The sequence below is a fragment of the Protomyctophum parallelum genome (genome assembly GCF_964188405.1).
Source record: "Protomyctophum parallelum genome assembly, chromosome: 18".
Classification (NCBI taxonomy): domain Eukaryota; kingdom Metazoa; phylum Chordata; class Actinopteri; order Myctophiformes; family Myctophidae; genus Protomyctophum; species Protomyctophum parallelum.
This window is the reverse complement of record NC_139716.1, coordinates 19,594,837-19,617,348: the sequence shown is the minus strand read 5'-3', so window position 1 is coordinate 19,617,348 and position 22,512 is coordinate 19,594,837. Positions and strand designations below refer to the sequence as shown.

Here is a 22,512-nt window from a genome sequence, read left to right as displayed (position 1 = left end):
TGTATGTTCATATTTCCCAAAATGTATTTTTGCAGCTGTCAAGCATATAATGAGATATATAGGTCAGATAAGTAAAACATTCAAAATGGACTACAGCTGTTATATGGTTGGCTTCAATTCAGCCTGATTTATAGCGACTTCATCATCGTATAGTCTAGACGGTGAAGTTAGTATTACGAAAATACTAGTACTGTACTCTAACGTGACAACGTCGTTGAACCGTGACAACGTCGTTGAAGTAAGAGTCAAAAAATGTCCCTGGGACCCATCTAAAAGACCACCCCAGGGTCCAGGGACCCATTACATTGAAAATCTATTTACATCACTGTTTCAGGATGTCTTCTATCAATTGAAATGTTGAGTAAGCATCTATGACCAATGTTAAAAACTTAAAAGCTTCAACTTGAGCAGATAATGTAGGCCTTACTTTTCGCTTTAGCAAATAGTCTTATTTGTTTATTTATTATTTAAACAATATAAAGACAAAATAAAAAAGGTTTGTTATTCAGAACCTTATAATAGCCTTTGCAATTGTTAATACAATATTGCATATCCAAATTAAAGGTCATTCAGGAAAATTTGAGTAGCAAAGACATAGAAATGTGATTCACATTAGGAAAAGTGGCTCAATTTACCCCTGGACATTTGGTTCATTTTACCCACCCACAGCCACTATTTTAGAAAGGAATTACTAGAATAATACTTTAGACAATTTCTTTGCTAAATTATTCACATGGTTCTATCCATTGACAAATCACCAACATGTATGATATCAAAGTTTAGACCTGTACATTTTGCTTTGTTATAGCCTGAAAGTGATTTTTCATTTTTTCGAAGTCGAAATCTTATTTTGACCGACAAAAAAAAAGTTTTTTGTGTAAAAGAATGTTTTCTACTTTCCCTATGTGCTTCCCAACTTCACTTGTAAATGGACGCTTACTAGATTTCAACTTACCCATAGAGGAGGGTCTACCCTCTACCGTCTTACCCGCTGGCTCATCTTACCCAGGGCTGTGGGTCCCTAAAATATTTTCAGACGGGGCCACGGGGGTCTGTGTAACTACCACACACACTGTGTATATAAATACATACGGTAGGCTAATTTGGGGGTCCCCCGTGACATTTTGAGAAGAGAACCACTGGTTTTAGTGCTTGAAAAACAACATGCAACAAGCCTAAACCCCAAATTATTGAATTTCAGAAACTACAAAAACAAGCCCATCAATGTGTTCTCCTATCGACTTATCATCCTAAATCGAACCTGCAGCCCAGAGCAATCTATCTGCTCCTCGAGTCAAGGGGATGTACTGCGCATGCGTTCTACCTTGTACTTCTCAGATGATGATGATGATGATGTGGCTACTTTGACTTAATTTAACTTTAATTTAACAGACTTAACTCAAACACAAAAAGAGTTTGAGTTTTCAAAAGTTTGTCCAAAATGGATCTCTTTTTGTTGGTTTTCGTCTCGCTCTGCTGCAGCTTCTTCACGTTTGCAGAGCAGGACGAGAGGCTGCCGAACAAATGCGAGGGTATTATATGAGCGTCTATAACTGCATGGTAACATGATTATCGCCTGCTAAATGCGTTTATTACTAATAACACAGACGTTGCTGTATATAGTGTCTGTAACGTAGCCTATTATTGAATGACTTTCGTTCGCCTGCTGTTGGTTTATGAACAGCTGTCGCTGACGCTGTGGTATCGTATCTTGTGTGTGTGTGTGTGTGTGTGTGTGTGTGTGTGTGTGTGTGAGGGAGGGAGAGAGACTGAGTGAGTGACTACAAGAGTGTATTTCATAGTCATACCCGTTATAGAATGAATGAATTGATTAATGTCGTGTATATGCACCAAAGGTGGACACTATATTACACTACTACACCACATTCCATAGGTCAGGTGCACAATATAATGCAACCAAAATGTTTTTCAAACTCGATCTATTTCATCCAAATAAATTGTTTTCTTCCCTGTGCCTTACATATAATATCTGCTAAATAGAACGTGCCTTTCAAATGACATTCTACTCAAATAAAATACAAATTCATCATAATGGACAGTAAAACTGAAAAGAATAAACAAAATCTTTCCCCTTCAGGAATCTATTTAAACTAAAGCTTTAGTATATTCTCCCTGTTATGTGTCCAGTGTGTAAGTTCCTGACAGTGGAGCTGCAGGCAGCGCTGGACAAGACGGGCCGTTCTAAAGAGGTCCTGGAGCTGGGGGAAGTTCTGGCCACGGGCAGACGGAAGCGTAAGATCAAATACAACACCTCGTGAGTTGCCTTTCCTCAACGAATAGTACTTTATTGCAGTACGTGGTTCTCAAAGTCTTTAATTTCAAGGACCCCCATAACTCTGAGAGTATTGGAACCCACTCATGGAACCCTGAGTTCCCCTGGACCCCACTTTGAGAACTACTGCTTTATAGTACATACTGTACGATATACTGTACTAGCCGCTTCATAAATACTGTGTAGGTAGAGTACCTGTGTCACTGCATGGTCAGTGGTATGAAGCCGCTTATTCTGTCACATTTATTTGAGGTAATTGCAGTTATCTTTGCATAATCATCTCCACATTGAACATTTCAAACAATTATAAATAGTGGAAATAGCCGATATTTTACAATCTCACGTGAGCTTGTAGATTGTTTTTGTGAGAAAAAAAAGTATAAAATGATTAAATATGTCAGTCGTTTCTTTGTATATTATTTACGTTATTTATCATATTGCCTGTTTGAAGGTGTATAACTTAATGAGTTTGAAGGAGTATACTGTACTCTGATAATTAAATTAATGTATACATTTGTATGCATTTCCACTCAGACTGCTGTTAGTTATATTAAAGTCTACTCGTGAATCAATTCACTATGGGTTATGTCCATTCTTGGACGTAAGACAGAAGAAATCTTATACACTCACGTTCTAATAATATTAGGACGGGCTTTTTTTACGTCATGACGCAGTGCACGCAGGTCCCTCCCCCGAGGGTATAACACCTGCACTGCCGTCTGGGCGTCATTCGTTTTCTTCTTCTGCGTTGAGACAGACAAGCTAATCACTAAGGAAAGACCAAACTTCTAAACGAATCTCAAACAGGACGAGTGATAAGTAAGTTTTGCTCGGTACCGCGAGGTGAAATTTGTGTTTTTCGATAGTGCTAAGCCACACTCACGAAGAAAAGAAAAAGAAGGATATTGCTGTTTGTCGCCGTGTTCGACCGGACCAAACAGAACAATTTTCCCAACACGTGTAGCTCGCTAGAAGCAGCTAACACCGTTAAGCTAAACGCTAGCCCAGTTCGAAACAAGCTAGCGTTAGCATCCACTGTCGAGGTTTAAGAAGCCCACAGAACTCTCCCCTGTCGAGGTTTAATAAGCCCACAGAACTCTCCTCGCTGAAGAACTAGAAGTTCCGCAGGAATGGCGGAAGAGACGGCAAGGTCTAAGGCAGAGGGCCGCCGCTATCGTAGGGGAGCCATCCCCCTACCCCAGAAGCTCTGCCAGACGGAGCACTGCGGGAACCTGATGTCGGGGATGGATCGGCACACCAAGTGCCTATACTGCCTGGGACTACCACACGCTGAGGAAGCGGTGAGTCTCCCAGGAAAATGCCCCATGTGTGTGGAAACTTCCCACCACATGAAGCAGAGACGCCGAAAGCGGGCCCGTCATTATTTCCTCTCCGCGATTGACGACCTCCTCGTCGAGGAAGGCGAGTTCGACGAAGAGGAAGAGGAGTATGACGACCCCCCTGCTGTTCTCCCGCCACCGCCGGCTCCGAACGTCCACTCGGATGTCTACGCTAGACTGGGGGCTAGGCCACGTGCTAACAGCCGCGACGCCTCCACCAGCACGGCTTTTCTTTCCGCGGCTCCAGCAGCCGCCTGTTCAAGCACAGCGGCGGTGCTGGGCGACCTACCCTGGCCTCCCCTTCCCTCCGCCACGGAGGGCCGCTCCTGGGGCGGGCTAATGGATGAGCAGGCTCTCGTCAACGACTACGAAGACGAGGAGGGTCACTTCAACTGGGACGAGTACGATGATGGTGCTCAGTACGACGGTGCGGAGCAGGCTCAGACGGCCCCCGTTCCGTACGACGACGACGCCGTGGCCGTGCTCATGGACATCGCACAAGCCCTCCCACCTGCCGTGGCTCAGGCGGCTCCGATAGCGGCCGCCAACGCACCACAGGTTTTAGCGGCGCCCGTCGAAGCAGCCCCAATACCCGACCTGCTCCCCCGGGACGAGACGGAGCTGCTCGCTATATATATGACCGCGGCTCTCAGATGCGGACGGCCATGGCCAGCACCAGCCGCGCCCACTAACCCAGCACAAGCTCTACTATGGCAGGGCGTTAAGGCGGTCGCCGCCAAAACACCGTACAAACATGTGCTACCCTATGCGGAGGGAGTGAGGGAATTCCTCACTCTCACGTGGGCACGTCCTAATGCGGCTGATCCACCCCGAAGCAGAGGCGCCTTCTCGGTCGATACAACAGACCCCAAGGTGGCGGGACTGGACGGCATACCAGAGGCCGAGCGTCTGTTGGCGGGGTATCTAGTCAACCCGACACGGCCCCAGTACGGACCCGTCGGAAGAGACCCCGTTTTCCCAGATTCGAAAGACAAAGCGGCGTCGGCATCGATCAGACGAATCTACAATCACCTCGCCGCCATAGCTAAAGCCTTGAACGCCGAAGCGCTCCTACAGGGCTCCCTCACGGTGCTGCTGGAGATGGCAGGAGACGCCCCCACAGCTGAGCAACAGGCAGAGGTGAGACGTCTCAACGACGAGGCCAAGCTCCTGACAAGAAACGCCGTTGAGTCCCTGGGCAGGGCCATGACTTTGTGCGTCATGCAAGAGCGTACACGGTGGGCGGATATTTTTCCCACAACCGGGACACTCCGCGCCACCCTCCTGGACAGACCGATAACACCAGTCGACAACACTGTTCCGAGGGTCTTCAACGCCCCTACGGACCTGTTCCAGGGAGCCCTGGCGGAGCTCATTGCCTCTGGGGAGAGCAGCAAGAGAAACGCGGAGGGGCTGCGTCATCTCCAAGAAACAAGGCAAGCTGCCCCACCACACCGCCCGCCAACAAATAGCCCAGCCCGTCCACCGACCGAACGAGGCCATTCAAGGGTGCCATGGAGGTACCGCACTGAGCGGGGACAAGCTCGCGGTCAGTCCACCGATAGAGCGGCAGCTGGCCGCGCTCGCGGCCCGTCACGGGACTACGTCCCTCGGGGAGCTCCCCGTGGCAGGGGCGCCTACCGCGGGCGAGGACGTGGCCGCGCCAGATAGCGTGAGAGACTATTTCCCGGGGGGAACCAGAGAACCGTTCCCCCCGTGCCCGGGGGTTCGAACCCGGCTCTGTTTGTAGAGGCCACGGGCCCCACATCGGAGCCAGCGGTAAAACGAGCGAGAATGTTGCCCACAATAAGAGACAAAGACACTGTGAACATTCCGCCGAAAAAAGTTGTTGTTGCTACTGTTTTGAAACATGCAAATGCACTTATTTTGTACAAAAAATGTTTGATGAGTGTAAAACCTTATTTGAAAATAAAGCGTTTGATTACATCAATGCCTCGTATATTGCCACAAAACAAAATAAAACAACAAACTCGAACCCATATGGGCATTATGAGCCCGCCGCGGAAGGAGTCGCTAGGCCTCCAAACAGCGGTGGGACAGTGCTTAAGCACGGGTATCATGAGCCCACCGCGCAGAGAGCTACCAGGCCTCTCGACAGCGGTGGGACGGGGCTTCGACACGGGCAATATGAGCCCACCGCAGAGAGAACCACTAGGCTTCTCTACAGCGGCGGGACAGTGCTTAGGCACGGACATTTTAAGCTCGCCGCGGAGGGGACCACTAGGCCTCTCGACAGCGGCGAGACGGTACTCTGGCCCGGTAGCAAGCATCAAGCTAGCTGCGGGCTGGAAACAACAAGGCCGGAAATTCTCCTCGCCAACCCGGTTAGGCAAAGAGAGAATCCCACCACAGGAGTACCGTGTCCGTTACGTCCCCGGGCCACTAGGGAGTGCCATTACTCCACTAGTATCACGGCCCATACTAGAGAACCCTCTGACACAATGCTTCCATCAATGGGAGCAGTGTGGAGCGTCCCCTTGGGTATTACGCACAGTGAAGACGGGTTACAAACTACAGTTTGCGAAACCGCCCCCCAAGTTTGGGAAAATAATTCTCTCTCAAGTGAGAGGACAGGCAGCGGAGGTGCTTCGGACCGAGATCCTCGAATTACTAGCCAAGAGGGCCGTCAGAGAGGTCCCCTTAGACCAACAAAACAACGGTTTCTACAGCCGCTATTTTCTGGTCAAGAAGAAGGGGGGGGGGCTGCGACCAATACTGGATCTCAGAGCCCTCAACAAATACCTCAGAATTTTCAAATTCAAAATGCTGACGGCAGCGACTCTACTACGTTCTCTGCGCCAGGGCGACTGGTACACCAGTATCGATCTCAAAGACGCTTATTTCCATATCCCGATTTATCCGCCACACAGGAAGTTCCTGCGATTTGGATTCGAAGGGAAGATATACGAATATATGGTTCTCCCATTCGGGATGTCACTATCCCCCAGGGTATTCGTAAAATGCACCCAAGCGGCATTAGCCCCTCTGTGTCACCAAGGGGCTCGTATTGTCTCTTACATAGACGACCTCCTGCTGTGCGCAAGTTCGCCAGCAGAGGCGCTGATCTGCACAAAACTCGTGATGGATCAGCTGTCCTCCCTGGGTTTCACTATAAATCATGCGAAGAGCACGATGACGCCTACCCAATCGATAGATTACATAGGCATAGCATTAAACTCCCTCTCCTTCTCGGCCAGACTGAGCCAGGAGAGGGTGGAATCGTTTCTCAAATGCACGGCGCTATTCAGAATAGGGAACAGGGTGCCGTTCAGCGTGTGTCTGCGGATGGCAGGACTCATGGCATCTGCCATATCACTGATACGTCTAGGCAGGCTATATATGAGACCGTTCCAAGAATGGATGCGGTCTCTACGTAGCCCTACCAGCCGCCGGCATCAGAGAGTCAGAGTGACGGCGGGATGCGTTCAGGCTCTCAAATGGTGGGAAAACAGAGCCACGCTCACAGAGGGTGTCCCTATGGGGATAATCACCTCCAGGAAAGTGGTCACGACGGACGCCAGCATGTCGGGATGGGGCGCCACGTTAGACGGTATGGCGACCAGGGGGGTGTGGGACGGTGCTCTGAGGAACGCCCACATCAATTACCTAGAACTGATGGCAGTACTACTAGCACTGCGTCAATTCAATCCTTTCATTCATGGTCGCCACGTCCTAGTGAGGACGGACAACACCACTACGATGTGTTATATCAACAAGCAGGGCGGACTCAAATCCAGGACCCTGCATTTACTAGCCCACAGACTAATCACGTGGTGCGACACACATCTCCTCTCGATCAGAGCATGTCACGTACCGGGGCTCCTGAATGCAGGAGCGGACCTGCTATCCAGGGGCCAGCTCCGCTATGCGGATTGGTCTCTCCACCCGGAGGTGGCAGACCAGTTATGGGACAGGTTCGGCAGGGCCAAAGTGGACCTGTTTGCATCGGCAGGGAACACGAAATGCCATCTGTTCTTCTCCATCAAGGGGAGCTCGTCACTAGGGCTAGATGCACTAGCTCACGAGTGGCCGCGGGACCTGCTCTATGCCTTCCCTCCCTTGTCACTAATACGACCCACCTTGGACAGAGTGAGAACTCAGGGCCTGAAGGTGGTTCTCATAGCCCCAGCATGGGGGTCGTGGAGGTCAGAGATAGCCTCCCTCCTATACGACCAGGCGTGGCAGCTTCCGCTACGGAAGGATCTGCTCACACAGGCAGGGTACGAGATATTTCATCCTTGCCCCCAGACCCTGGACCTATGGGCTTGGCCCGTGAGAGGCTGAATTTAAGTGCTGAGGGCCTACCCCCGAACGTGATAGCCACAATTCAGGGGGCTAGGGCCAGGTCCACTAGGAAACAATACGATGTTGCCTGGAAGGTTTTCGAGCGATGGTGCGCAGGGGGACCAGTCCGGGAATTACCATTCCAGGCCTCAGTGAGAACGGTTCTGACCTTCCTACAGGGACTGCTGGACGATGGGAAATCCCAATCCTCAATCAAGGTCAATTTGGCAGCTATTTCAGCATGTCATATTGGTATGGGGGATAAAGCCCTGAGTGAACACCCGCTCATACGACAGTATATGAGGGGGGTTCGGAAGGCCCGTCCGGTTACTAGATCCATGGTTCCTCCTTGGGACCTGTCATTAGTGTTAGACGCCCTGACAAGGGCGCCTTTTGAACCACTGGAGTCAGTAGATTGGAAATTCCTGACCCTGAAAACCGTTCTTCTATTGGCTCTCACTACAGCTAAAAGAGTTAGTGATCTACAGGCGCTCTCAGTGAGCCCTGATTGCACTATCTTTAGTGAAGATAGAATGAGGGTCACAGTAAAACCAAACCCGGCCTTCATACCAAAGAATTCAAGCCTGGCTAGTGTTCCGGTGGATCTAAGGTCTTTTCACCCACCTCCATTTAGGGAGGAGGAGGACGAGAGGTTGCACTGTCTATGCCCAGTACGAGCCCTGCGGACGTACATGAATAGGGTGGCCCGATTCAGAAAGGGTAGCCAGCTGTTTGTGGCCTGGGGTGCCAGCGCAAAGGGAAAACCGGTCACTAAGGTACGGTTGTCCCAATGGATTGTAGAGGCCATACAGATGGCCTACTCTACGGCTGGGGTGGTGCCACCGGTGGGGTTGAGGGCACACTCCACCAGGGGTATCTCTGCATCCTGGGCGCTCTATAAAGGTATTTCGATACAGGATGTCTGTACGGCGGCAAGTTGGTCCTCGCCGTCGACCTTTGCCAGGTTCTACAACCTGGATGTGACAGAACCGTCTGTGGCACATGCGGTCCTGCAGGTTGCTTCCCGCTGAAGCATGTCCTCTAGAATATATAGATGTTTAGACACTTATATGTATAGAGAATTTATAAATATGATATATATGTATTTTGAGTACATATATATATATATATATATATGGCTATATTTGACTACATAAGTGGTAAAATAGCCGACCTAGCTCCATATGCACGATAGTCCGTATATTAACAGCTAGGATAAGGGCCAGGGATTCATAGGTGATTGCGACCATCTATGAGTCAGGCCTCAGAGCACATAAGATGACATGGTTCATCAGCTCCTTAAAATAGGGATAAGGGACCGTATGGACCAGGGGTCTGTTTCGGTCCCACCTCCTATAAGTCATTAGGTCTGTGACCTCTTGACCTCAACATTGTTGTCTCATAAGGGATGTGGCCATCACATCTGTGATGTCACAGCCCGGAGGGGACACATGAGGATGGGTATGTTTTCTCAGTGATTTGAAGGGAGTTCATTAGGTCTCCCATAGTGAATTGATTCACGAGTAGACTTTAATATAACTGGAGGTTATGCAATAACCATGGTTATATAAAGGATATGAGTGAATCAATTCACCAAATTGCCCTTCTAGCTTGTCAACGGCAGAAGGAGAAAGTATTACCGAATGACGCCCAGACGGCAGTGCAGGTGTTATACCCTCGGGGGAGGGACCTGCGTGCACTGCGTCATGACGTAAAAAAAGCCCGTCCTAATATTATTAGAACGTGAGTGTATAAGATTTCTTCTGTCTTACGTCCAAGAATGGACATAACCCATAGTGAATTGATTCACTCATATCCTTTATATAACCATGGTTATTGCATAACCTCCAGTTAGTTTGCCCTACAGAATTCACTTGGAAATTAGAACCTGTTTTTTCTTGGCTGTGGTTTCAGGGAGACGCGGCTGACAGAGGCTGTAGATAACATCTGTGAAGGCATCCTGCAGTATAGTGTCCACGCAGAGAGGCCTGGCAGTCTGCGCTATGCCAAGGTAAGGTTAAAGCAGTGGTTCTCTTAACTTTTATATCTCAACGACCCCCTGTTTGGTATGCTTTAAGGCCACAGATAACCCCATAACACTGAGAGTGTACACTGGAACCATTTGGTTCCGTCTGTACGCTCTCAAGAGTTACAGAGCTGTAAGGGTCCATTTGGTTCCTAGCTAACTGTCATCAATTTAGCTGGGGACCCTCTGGAACACTCCAAAGACCCCTGGGAGTCCCCACTTTGAGAACCAAAGGACAGTGTTTTTATTACTATGATGTAGCTCAAGAGTCTGTCTAATCGCAATTATTTGAGATAATGGGACCATCAGACTCAAAATGTTGTCATATAATAATACATTAATAATAATAATCATACTAATAATAAACATATGAGAGTTTGTGATCATACAGTGTAGCTCAAGGTGCATTTTGTCTGAGTTAGATATAATTAAGTGATTTATTTAAGTTGGTACAAAATAGAAAGGCAAGCAGCAGATCATATACAAAATCACACCTGTGTGAACTTTTAGTCATTTTATTGTCTACTTATGTGAACGAATGTGAAATAATTATTACAAATAAATGAAAACAGTAAATGAAAAAACACGGCCCCTCACGTATTAGGAGGGCAGTATGAGTCACCAGAAAACAATTACGGGTATTTTGGATGAATCTATCATGGTTGAAATGGAGTTTAAAGTTATTGAGTTGTTGCAATGGCAAGTGGCTCCAAGGAACAGCAATGTCCGTGTTCACCTATGTACCTATGTGTTCGCCTGTGTTAATGAGCACGAGTATGACTATTAGTACCAGTAGGGGCGAGAGAGAGAGAGTGCTGCACTGTTTCCTGCTAATGAGAGAGAGATATAATTGGTTCTCACTATAAATTGGACCAATTTTCTGTCTACTTTCGTCTTAGAAGAAGACAGAGAGAGAGAGAGAGAGAGAACAAGCTCTCATGATGTGTTTCATGAACCATTAGTTGAGAGTTAGGGCATCATGACATTCAGCCCGGGAGGCTATTGGGTGGGGGGTGGGCACTGCGGAAACAACGTTAGAACATGTGCTGCTCCGTGCTTGCGGTTAGGGTTTGAGGTAGGTTGTCGGTCTAATGACAGTCGGACCAATAGTATGTCTAAACTAAAGCCTGTAGTGTACGTGGTCCACTCAAAACTCAAAAATAGGTAGTCATAAATTGAGGGAGATGTTATGCAATGGACGGACTGCATTAAAAACTCATGCTGTGCTCTTTCCTGTTGATTTACCTCTGTTTTGATATATTGCACTATGAAAAACCTGATATTTGTATATTATTGTACTTTTACTTGTCACATTACTTTTCTTAAAGGGATATTTCACTTTCAAAAAACATTTTGGACATTTTATCGTCTACTCAGGCTTATGTGAACACCCCCCAGACAGTTTTTAAGTTGCTTGATTCAGTAATTACTATATTAATTTAGCTGCCAAGCTAAAATTGGCAGGTTTTTCAGTGCAATATATCAAAACAGAGGCAAATCAACAGGAAAGAGCACAGCATGAGTTTTTAATGCAGTCCGTCCATTGCATAACATCTCCCTCAATTTATGACTACCTATTTTTGAGTTTAGAGTGGACCACTTACAGGCTTTAGTTTAGACATACTATTGGTCCGACTGTCATTAGTTCTACCGTTGTTTCTCTCTCTCTCTCTCTCTCTCTCTCTCTCTCTCTCTCCCCCCTCTTCTAAGACGAAAGTAGACAGAAAATTGGTCCAATTTATAGTGAGAACCAATTATATGAAGATAGGCTGAAAATCAGTGAAGTCTCTACTCTTCTCACAAAGACAGCGCCCCTACTGGTATTAATAGTCATACTTGTGCTCATTAACACATAGGCGGACACATAGGTACATACACAGACATTGCTGTTCCTTGGAGTGGTTGCACCACTCAAAAACGGTGTCAGTCACACAGATCCAGATGAATATAAAAGCAGTGTGTTGTGGTTCCAGGGCACCAGTCAGACCATGAGTACGTTGAAGAACCTGGTCAACAAGGGAGTTAAAGTGGATATGGGCCTTCCATATGAGCTGTGGGACGAGCCCTCTGTGGAGGTGTCGGATATGAAGAAACAGGTGTGTGTGTGCATTCCGAGCTTGTCGATCTGTTATTTTTGATGCTTTTGTCTGCCGCTGGTGGTATGATGAACAAGTAGGGCATTCATTTACAACAAAACACTAAAAGTTAGAATATGGAGGTTTCTGCTGACAGCAACGAAATGCCTTCTAAATCCTAAGAGTATAGCTAAAATCTAAAATGACAGATGCTGTCCCGGTTTTAATGGGTTAATAATCTAGAAGCATTTTTCCTACTACTGTATGTGTGCCAACAAATCGACACGAAAAGGTTTTATCTGATTAGCCACTTAACCTTGAATTATGCTTTTTATTTTGGGGCTTTTCATGCCTTTATTGAAAGTGCAGTAGTTAGACAGGAAGAGAGATGGGGGGCTGACATGCAACAAAGGCCATCGGGATCGGGACTCGAACTAGGCTACCGGTACATTGGAGCCCAAGTGCCTAGCGGTCCAGGCCATATTTCTCAAGTGTGTGTGTGTGTGTGTGTGTGTCTGTCTGTTTAATCTTTATTATCATTACTATCTCCATTTACAACTTGTGTTGGAAGCTTCACGTAGCTTGGATATTAACTGTGTGTGTGTGTGTGTGTGTGTGTGTGTGTGATAAGAAATGCAACAAGTTGGTCATGAGTTATTTAGTGTCATTATTTAATTAAATGTTAGGCAGAGTAGAGGTTTTTTTAGGTATTATTTTATACACATAATAAAAGGGGAAAAAAATGTGTGTGTGTGTGTGTGTGTGTGTGTGTGTGTGTGTTGTGTTGTGTTGTGTGTGTGCGTGCGTGCGTGCGTGTGTGGTCAGTGTGAGACCATGCTGGAGCAGTATGAGGACATGGTAGAGGAGTGGTACTTCCACCATCAAGACCAGAGACTGGAGAGATTCCTCTGTGAGGAACACGTCCTCAAGTCATCTGAGCAAGGTATGACACACAACACGCACGCACGCACGCACACACACACACACACACACACACAGTAGACCTGGGCAATATATTGAATGTTCCAATTTCATGAGCCAATATCAAGTATTCAAATATTTAGGTCTAGGTTTTAATATAGTATGGTCAAATAAGTTACAAAATATTTCAGTTGCTTGAAAGTGTGTTTTAATTCGTAAAGACTGTCTTGAAGGTTTAGAGACCAAAACTATACATCTTTTCAGACCGGATTAGATTTTGATGTTTAGAGTGGAAGTCATATTGTCCACATCATCCGGTTTTTGGCTGGCATTTACTACAGTACAGACAATGGAAATCTAACCATACTGCATTATACTGTCTGGCTGGCCGATGCTCATGTATTGCGGCTAAGAATATGCTCTGGGCTCTTCGGTGTTAGAGAACACAAACCAGAGAGCCGTCGGGTGAAAAAAAGGAGGTGAACATTTTTGCAAAAGTGTGACTTTTGCCGTCTATCGACTCCTGATCTTATGCAAACACCTGCTTCTCTGGTCCTGTTGATGATTCTCTCCTCCTAACAGAATGTCTGAAGGAGGTGTGGAAAGGAGACATGGGCAATAAAGGAGCGCTCAAGGAAGCAACGAGTGACGACGTTGAAGGAGAGAAGACACACGACGCTGGGGAACTATGAACTAAATGCCTCGACAAAGAAACCACAACCCACAACAGAAGACCTCCTTGTTAACTCAAGGCTCAGCTGAGTAGAAGGAAAATAACTCCACAATGGAAAACAGTTGAAATCTCTCTGTGATTTACTGTCTTCTTTATTCTTGGTGCCAACTCGTGTCAAAGGCCGACCGGAGAGATTTTAAATTATAGTTCACACTAGAGTGTCACGCTCCTAGTGTGACATAATGCTTTATGGTTCTTAAGCCGGTTCCTTAGGGACCCCCCCCTGGTACCACTGACTGTCTTGTCCTACCAGGTTGTTTCTAGTGCCTCATTAGGCAGCTTGAATGCTGTGAATGCAATCGAATCTCTCTGTAGACAACCAGCAGTGTTAAAGGTTTCCTGAGGACAATTTATAAGTGATTTAGGTTCAACTTTGTGTAACTTTGTATCTGTATCAGTTGCCTCTCTCTGTTTATTCTAATTGCACGGCAAAACCAGTCTAAAAATCACACTTGAGCACATAATGTATGAACGTGAACAACTTGGATTTCTGCCAATACATGCCCTCCTTATCTAAGCTTTAGCTATGGATAACAATTTACTATGTGTGCATTTTGTGAACAAAGCCCCACAAATTGTGATTTAGTGTTCAATGGCGAATTTACACTATACACTGAAAATGAAGATGGCATCATCGCTGTGTTGAATTAACTATCTACATCTCCTTCGGTGCAGTGGAAATGGCAATCTTTATAAATACTCTACTCCAGATGGCTATGCTGGCAGGATGTTCTTGTTCAGTTGACTTTGAGACTCATACACAGCTTGGACTCATAATAAGAGCTGGAATGGAAATGATGTCAAACAGGCCTTTCCTAAAAATGTTATCACAGAACCAAATGAAGCATTTGGCGCGATACTTTTGTTCTCTCAATGCCATGAAGTGGAAAGCGGTTTGCGTTGTGGTGATCGAATCAACAAAAGACTGAGAAATCTGGGAAAGACGCTGGAATTGATGTGGGTAAATCGCCTATTGCAGTAGCCTCGCTGGGAAGCTTTTCCCCAAACGATTCACAGTTGTAAGGTTGCACCGATGCGACTTATGTTCGACTCCATTGAAAACCTTTTCCACATTTGCAATGGGAAATCGAGACTTATACACAGCTTGGGATCATAATGTGATCTGGAATGGGAGCAATGACAAACAACTGAAAATAGTTTCAAAATAGTCTGCACACACCGTTGCACAAGATCTGCTGTCCTTTTTTATTGTGCTCAAGGTTTCAATCAAAGACATTTCCGAAGACTCCTGAGGATTGTCTTCTGATTGATCGAAACATTGAGTGCAATAAATAGCTGACCTTTTCCTTTGTTTGTTCTGCACCTAGGCACTTAAGTGGATGTGAACTACCTTTTCAGTGATGACAAACAGTCCTTTCCTAAAAATAGCGCCTTTATTCATGTACTACTACCATTTGAATAGAACATGAATAGAGCAATTTCACTTTACCAATTTGGAGTAAACAGGACCATTTTACAGTCTATTGAATATTTCTAAGGTATTGTATTTGCAGAATCCAGTTTGTTTGCATATGCTAGAACTAGACGTGATGATCGTTCCCCACTCATGGATCACAGGAGCAACTGATGATCAACAATATTTGGACTTATATCATGGCCAAAAGCTATACAACGCCAGGTTCTACCAAACTTCACTACTGTATCTTGCATGCCCCTCCTTGTGAAATGTTGAGTTCTTTAATATTGTCTGTTACATCTCTTTATACTCCTTTCCCTTCAATTTTATTACGCTACAACTTCACAACAATATACTACAAAGATTATGTAACACAAATGGATAAGTGTTATGGTGCATGCCATGTCAGTATTGTTTTATTAGTGAGCTTATATGGTAAAGGTTTGATGCATATGAATTTCTTTCCTGAACCATGTTTACAAAATGCAATATGTACAGTTTTCTATTGTTAATAAATGATTTTGTGTGCATTGCAGTCTGCCTTACTGTCATGACATTTTGTAATTCATTACAACTAATTACTCTCAGGTGCGTTAAGCAATGTTAAACCACATTGGTCAACACATTTGACTTTGATGGCTGTTGTAACAGAAGACACTTAATGTGAAGCCATGCTATGGAATTTATTTCACTTTTTATATTCATCCTGTACATAATAATGTGTCATTTTGTGTCACTTGAGTGCTACACGTACCAAACGAAAACTCTTCCATGTCTTTCTCTGAACTGGCTGCACTTGAAGCCAACTTGAATGGCCAGGCTGAACTCAATGCTCATCCCACACAACAAGGCCCTTCTGGTGCCACTGAGGAGGACCCTTTCGGAACAATACGTGCCGTTGGAGAGCATATGGTCGAGACAGTTGTGGTGAAATGTCATAAGGACAGCCTGGAGGTTGTGATAAACACGGATCTCTTTGGTCATGGGTGGTATGTTGAGCCCACACGCCTGAGGCTTCGACCTGTTGGAGAGCCAGGAGACCACTGCAAGGTGTTGGTTTCTGGAAATGAGGAGTACACCATCAAGGCCCGACTGAGTGAGTGTGGAACAGAAATAATGGTCTCACATGTTTTCATTTCAAGGACCTACAGTTTACCAGTGTATATGAGGTTAGGCCACGGACTCCCATAGCTCTTTGGTCCGAACGACAACCTACCTCAAACCCTCACCCGGCCTAACCCTAACCTCCCCCGGGGCAGCACACCTAAACCTAACCCCAACCCTCTCCCGACCCCTAGCGCACCTCGTAACCAATGCTCTGTCGGATCATAGTATGCCTCCCCGATGTGTACACCCAGAGTTACCAATCACTTAGCTGTGGACCCCCTGGAACTCCCCAATGACCCCTGGGCGTCCCTGGACTTAACAAGAACACAGACAGCAATAAATAAACCTACCTACAGACAGTGTAGTAGTGCAGCTGATTCAAATGTGCATTGACTTTTTACTAGTAGCAATTACCTTTTGGTCATGAGGTGTAGTTAACAGGAACTGGAAACAGATTTTCATTAAAGGAAAAGGAAAGGAATTTCTCTTTTTTATTAAAACCCTTTGACCAACCCTGTCCCTTTCCTTTACCCTCTCTATCCCTCTAATCCTGTCCGATGTGGTGAAAATAAGGGATCATCTGATAGGTCCATAGTTGAGTACTGTACGGTATGTTGTTACAGCATGCATTATGATCAGGTACAGGTTTGTTTACTTTGAACCACAATTTCAGAGTGAGTTCAGTTAAGCAAACTATTTATTTGTATTGTATCTTTACTGTACTTCAACTTCATTCTGTGTATTATGTAGCTTGTAAAACTATCTTTGGCTTCAATACTCTGTGTTGGCCTACAAAAACAAATGTGGAAACATGAATTGCTTAATGCTGCCACCTAGTGCTTTTATTTTGACATGACTTTCTGTGTCCTTTCATAGTTTGTTGGGGATGCTGTGATCTTCAAAATATCATCTTGTGTACTCTCCCACACCATCTTTAGATTCTTTACCTGGAGATGTCTTGCAAATAAAAGGGGTTGCCATTCCAATTCACTGCAAATATAGAAGGTGCAATAACGTAAGGCCCTAATGGCATATATGCTATGGACTGCCACAGACTAGATGATAATGCATATCTGACCACCATATTTTATTATCAAAATCATTGTTATTACTGATGCAATGTGTAATTTGTATTAGGCCCGACCAATATTAAAAGTTTGTCTTTCAATTCTGATCACCGGCAAAATATCTTTATCGGCCAACTATACGGCAGCCCAAAGCATTTATTACATTATGCCATTATTACTCAGTGGTTATGTGTTATTGCTTTTCATGATTGTGTTTATATTCCTCTGCAGGAGGTACAGAGTGAGTAGCCATGCCTTGATCCCTCCCTGGAGTCCCCTGATCAACACCCAGTCAACTTACATAGACTTACACTTACACCTCAAGCTCATGACAAGTAAACTTACTTTACTTTTATAATTATTCTTATATTGCATATTATTTTATTTTACTGCCCCCGCTGCCACCCTTAGATCTCCATATATGGAGCTGACCTGTTCTGACATTCCATGTTGATCGGACCTCATCAAACATGTACACTCAAGACAGGCTCCATATGGCCAGACCTCATCAAACCCTGTACACTCAAGACACTGCACCTGCTGCCACCCTTAGATCTCCATATATGGATCTGACCTGTTCTGACATTCCATATGTTGATCTGACCTCATCAAACCCTGTACACTCAAGACACTGCCCCCGCTGCCACCCTTAGATATCCATATACTGTATGGAGCTGACCTGTTCTGACATTCCATATGTTGATCTGACCTCATCAAACCCTGTACACTCTGTACACTCAAGACCATATATGGCCAGTACAGAATGCATTCCATATGTTGATCTGACCCCCCATGCCAAAGCGCCAGCAGTCTGCCGTCACCCAGGCGAGGTCCCTTCTCGCCCTCAGGGCGTCTTACTGGTATACAGTAGACGGGTAGAGGGTATGCGCGTGACATCATCTTCATACCTGGCCGGAAGTTATGCAGGAACGAAACTACTGAGTGGCAAAAAATACTTTCTGGCCTTGACAGCCCATACATCCAAACAGAAAAGTCCTATCTTATTGCAATAAATAACGCTAAACGATGTTAAACTCACTTTGCGACTCGATTTACCACTCACTTTATGCATGCGCATACCCTAGATTGTGATCTGCCAGTAGATCAGAAAGGCTTTGCAGGTAGATCGCATGACATGGCCCTAAAATAATTAAAAAAGGAAAAAGGCATCTGCCACTTGAATTAAGGCGACTTCATTGATTAACATCAAATCGGGCCTATCAGCTCAAACCCACAATGCAATACTTTGTTTTCAAGAGTGTTGCGCACAAACGTCAGATGCATTACAACGTTAGACAAAACAAAACAGTGCCAATTCCATTTCCGCCCTCTATTTCCCATTTCAACTGTGTTTGTCTTATGTAACACCAGCACTGCTTTCCAAAGCCCCTTCAGGAACATTATTTTACTATTTTCAGCAATGATATAATATTTTTTGGGTGGGTAGACTTTGTTGCGCTCATTTTGAAAGTAGCTCTCAAGTCAAAAAAGTGCAGGCACCCCTGCCCTAAGGCAATCAAATTCTTCCTTATATGAACATACTTGGCCAGTAAACGGATTCTGATTGAGTTTGACTGGATGACTGGATTCGTTGCACTTTGATGCATTACCACCGGCATCCATCTCTTCTCAGACGACTGGACAGAGAGAATCATCCATTTACTTCCTGGGTGAGGGTGACATGGTTCACATTCAGGCCGCTGTAGCCGTGGCCCCTCGGCTTCCGCTCCGCCTGTAGACAGCTGTGTGGCCACTCTAAGCCCTGATGTGAATTCCTACCCCAGATATGCCTTCGTAGACCACCAGGGGTGAGTGCAGTACAATAAGCCTTGTTTTCAAATTATCACCTGTCACTGAGAGCTTCCCGGATGTGAACTATAACATGAATGCCATATGTTGATTCCTGGGGCCGACTTTACTATAATACTACGTGGCTTGCGTTTGTCAAATATTTTCAAATTCACAGTTTCATAGTGAGTGGATTCAATTTAGAGGCTCGGGGCGGACAGTAAAAAACAATAATAAAGCGACTTCCTTCAAACAGTTTTGTGAAATACAAGCCAGGCGTTGTCAACAATCCGCTGCATGCTGAGGGCAAAACCTCGAGATCCAAGCGTTTGTGATATGGATATTGCTGTCCCCCACAGGTGTTTCACAGATGCTCAACTGGCGGGCTCCAGTTCCTGTTTCCTGCCGCGTGACTGGGATGAGCTCCTGCACATTCAGCTCCAACCCTTTCTCTTTCGCCCACTGTCGGCAACCATTCCAAATCTCTCTTGAGCCGCAGTATCTATGAGCTCTATTCTCCCGGTGGGATATAGAGTAGGGACCTCCACTCTAATGATCAATCAAATGTGGCAGTGTTATGATTCACTATGATCTCAGCTAGGCCTCTCACAGTCACAATTATTATATAATAGCCTGATTGTAATTATTTGAGCTAATCACAATATTGTTTTGCGTAATCGCCACGGTGTGATCATTTCCATTCATCTGTTGCATTCATTCAAACAGCTGGGTGAAATTAATAGAAATGTCATTCACATCATTATTTCCACGTCATTGTCCATGCTCTTTTAACCCCTTTCAACCGCGCATCCCTATTTTGGACATTTAAGGTCCCTATTTTCATACATGCCTTGAAAAACATTTTTAAATATCTACAATCTACATCGAAACGTTGTGAGCTTGTAGATCGGCTATTTTAACTATAAAAAAATGTTTTTTTAAATAGTAAAAAAAAAAAAAAAAAAAAAGGCAAAGAAGTTTAGGGATAAGGGGAAAGGCACGTACAAAGGTTAAAATCTTTTGGATTTTGGAATGTTCATATGGCTTCAAATATTTTCATAAATATCACATCTACAAGCTCACAGCGCATCAGATGAACTTGTGGATCAGATCATTACTTGCGCAAGCAGAGCGCAAGTAATGATCTGACCTGCGTATGTAATCTGGTCCCAGCAAATCAGGCACAATTTGCTGTTTTATTTGCATACGCATCAAAAGTGGCGGGTTTGCTGGGACGGTTTTAGGCGCAAAGTAACCACAGTATACCGCTAATCAACTTACAAATTACATATATATATATATAGTATATGTATAACTAGCTCTCAATGATGACGTAAGAAATATGTGGATTAAAGGACCCAATCCCAGAGTGTAATTGGTTTTCGATGGTGACGTAATGACGATATGTTTTAGTGTTGGGAGGATTAAAGGTAATGCTCCTGTGTATACACGTATGTAATCTGGCACCACTGCCGTATCAGGCACAATTCGCTGGGACGGTGCATATAGGCCTACACATCAAAAGTGGCGGGTTGGCTGGGACGGTTTTTGGCGCAAAGTAACCACAGTATACCGCTAATCAACTTACAAATTATATATATATAGTATATGTATACAGTAACTAGCTCTCAATGATGACGTAAGAAATATGTGGATTAAAGGACCCAATGCCAGAGTGTAATTGGTTTTCGATGGTGACGTAATGACGATATGTTTTAGTGTTGGGAGGATTAAAGGTAATGCTCCTGTGTATACACGTATGTAATCTGGCACCACTGCCGTATCAGGCACAATTCGCTGGGACGGTGCATATAGGCCTACACATCAAAAGTGGCGGGTTGGCTGGGACGGTTTTTGGCGCAAAGTAACCACAGTATACCGCTAATCAACTTACAAATTATATATATATAGTATATGTATACAGTAACTAGCTCTCAATGATGACGTAAGAAATATGTGGATTAAAGGACCCAATGCCAGAGTGTAATTGGTTTTCGATGGTGACGTAATGACGATATGTTTTAGTGTTGGGAGGATTAAAGGTAATGCTCCTATGTATACATGTATGTAATCTGGCACCACTGCCGTATCAGGCACAAGTAGTCATTACTGAGATTTGACAGTTTGTAGCGGTCGAAAGTACTTGCGCGCTCTGCTTGCACACTAGTAGGCCATTTATGACCTACAATTTTCACTACTTTTGAAAATTGTATGAAATTAGTTTTGGCCATAGTTATTTTTGATTATTGGTACCAATAATCCTTTTCAGTAATAGGCTTTGTACATTTAATTGTTTTTTAATTGTCATATCTGCCCTGTGCAATTTATTTTTACTAAGTCTAAATATCATGTTTTATTCATATGTTCCTGTGTATAATGCCATAAACACAAATAATTCGTATGACAATCATTAATAAAAATGTCATGATCAGGAGTTGTAATATCAGCATGTGCATTTGTCGTCTACATACCGTACCTAGAGGCTGTGATCATTTAAGAGGGGAACCCTGTGAAAAAGGCCTGTTCTTTTATCAATGGGAGGTCAGTTATCACGCATTGTTTTCCTACAAAATAATGGAAAGTCGTAGAATAGAACACACTGAAGAACATAGCACTAGGGTATCAAATTCCACTAACACTGTATTCCAGTTTTTCTACGTCCAACCATAGCAAGAAATGAGAATAACAAATGTTTTCCTTCTGTGTGTCAGATGGAAATCAGTGGACGGTGATGACCATCTCTGTGGGAACCACAAAGAGGCCAGGCCAGCTGGTTACCAGGACATGAAGGGTAGTGCATCTGAGCTTTAACACGCTGTTGCCTGATAGCATGTTTTCCGTGATTCATGCGTCTCTGTCGATCAGGTCATCATAAGCTGATTAACATGTTTCTCTCATTTCAGAGCTGCAAGCTTTATTCTGAAAAGCTCAGAATAAAGGAAACATCCATCCATCCATATTCAACCACTTATCCGGAGTTGGGTCACGGGGGCAACAGTTCCAGCAGTTCCAGCCAAACAGTATGTATACATAATTGAATTAATCTGAATTAAAGTCTTTATTCTAACGTTATTTAACAATGCCTCTTGTTCACTTTGAATGAGATTAACTCTAAAAGTATTCTTAATTTCTCTGGTTTACAGGCAGACTGGTAGGCCTACTGTACATACAGTACATCTTAGTATTTGAGTATTACCATATGTTGTTTTTCATTTAAACTGTTATGATTGCTGTTTTCCTTTTTTTATTGCATGGTGTTTGCAATGGTGCTAATTATGTTGTTTGTTGCCACATTCTGCTAGGTTCAACTTGGATAAAAGGTATCAACTCAACTCTGACTATACAGTTGTTTAATCAAATGTGTTACTGTGAGAATGACCATCTTAGCGGTTGGAATTAGTACAGAGGCATATATTGGAGTTCAACCAGACAACAAAGAC

The 22,512-nt window shown here is 44.6% G+C and overlaps 1 protein-coding gene across 1 annotated transcript; it reads left to right on the top strand.

Annotated features, from left to right (window-relative positions):
* The first annotated feature begins 1,313 nt into the window (after positions 1 to 1,313).
* On the top strand, positions 1,314 to 15,645 carry cnpy4 (canopy FGF signaling regulator 4). The gene is made up of 6 exons (XM_083788573.1): positions 1,314 to 1,532; positions 2,149 to 2,275; positions 9,853 to 9,949; positions 11,938 to 12,060; positions 12,865 to 12,982; positions 13,543 to 15,645. Exons 1-6 carry the CDS (start codon positions 1,442 to 1,444, stop codon positions 13,650 to 13,652), a joined length of 666 nt encoding a protein of 221 aa, XP_083644699.1. The 5' UTR covers positions 1,314 to 1,441; the 3' UTR covers positions 13,653 to 15,645.
* Positions 15,646 to 22,512: the final 6,867 nt, after the last annotated feature.

Coding starts and splice junctions, on each gene's coding strand:
- cnpy4 (XM_083788573.1), top strand. CDS start 1,442: ATGGATCTCTTTTTGTTGGTTTTCGTCTCGCTCTGCTGCAGCTTCTTC. Junction 2,276..9,852: donor AAGATCAAATACAACACCTC/GTGAGTTGCCTT, acceptor CTGTGGTTTCAG/GGAGACGCGGCTGACAGAGG. Junction 12,061..12,864: donor TGTCGGATATGAAGAAACAG/GTGTGTGTGTGC, acceptor GTGTGTGGTCAG/TGTGAGACCATGCTGGAGCA.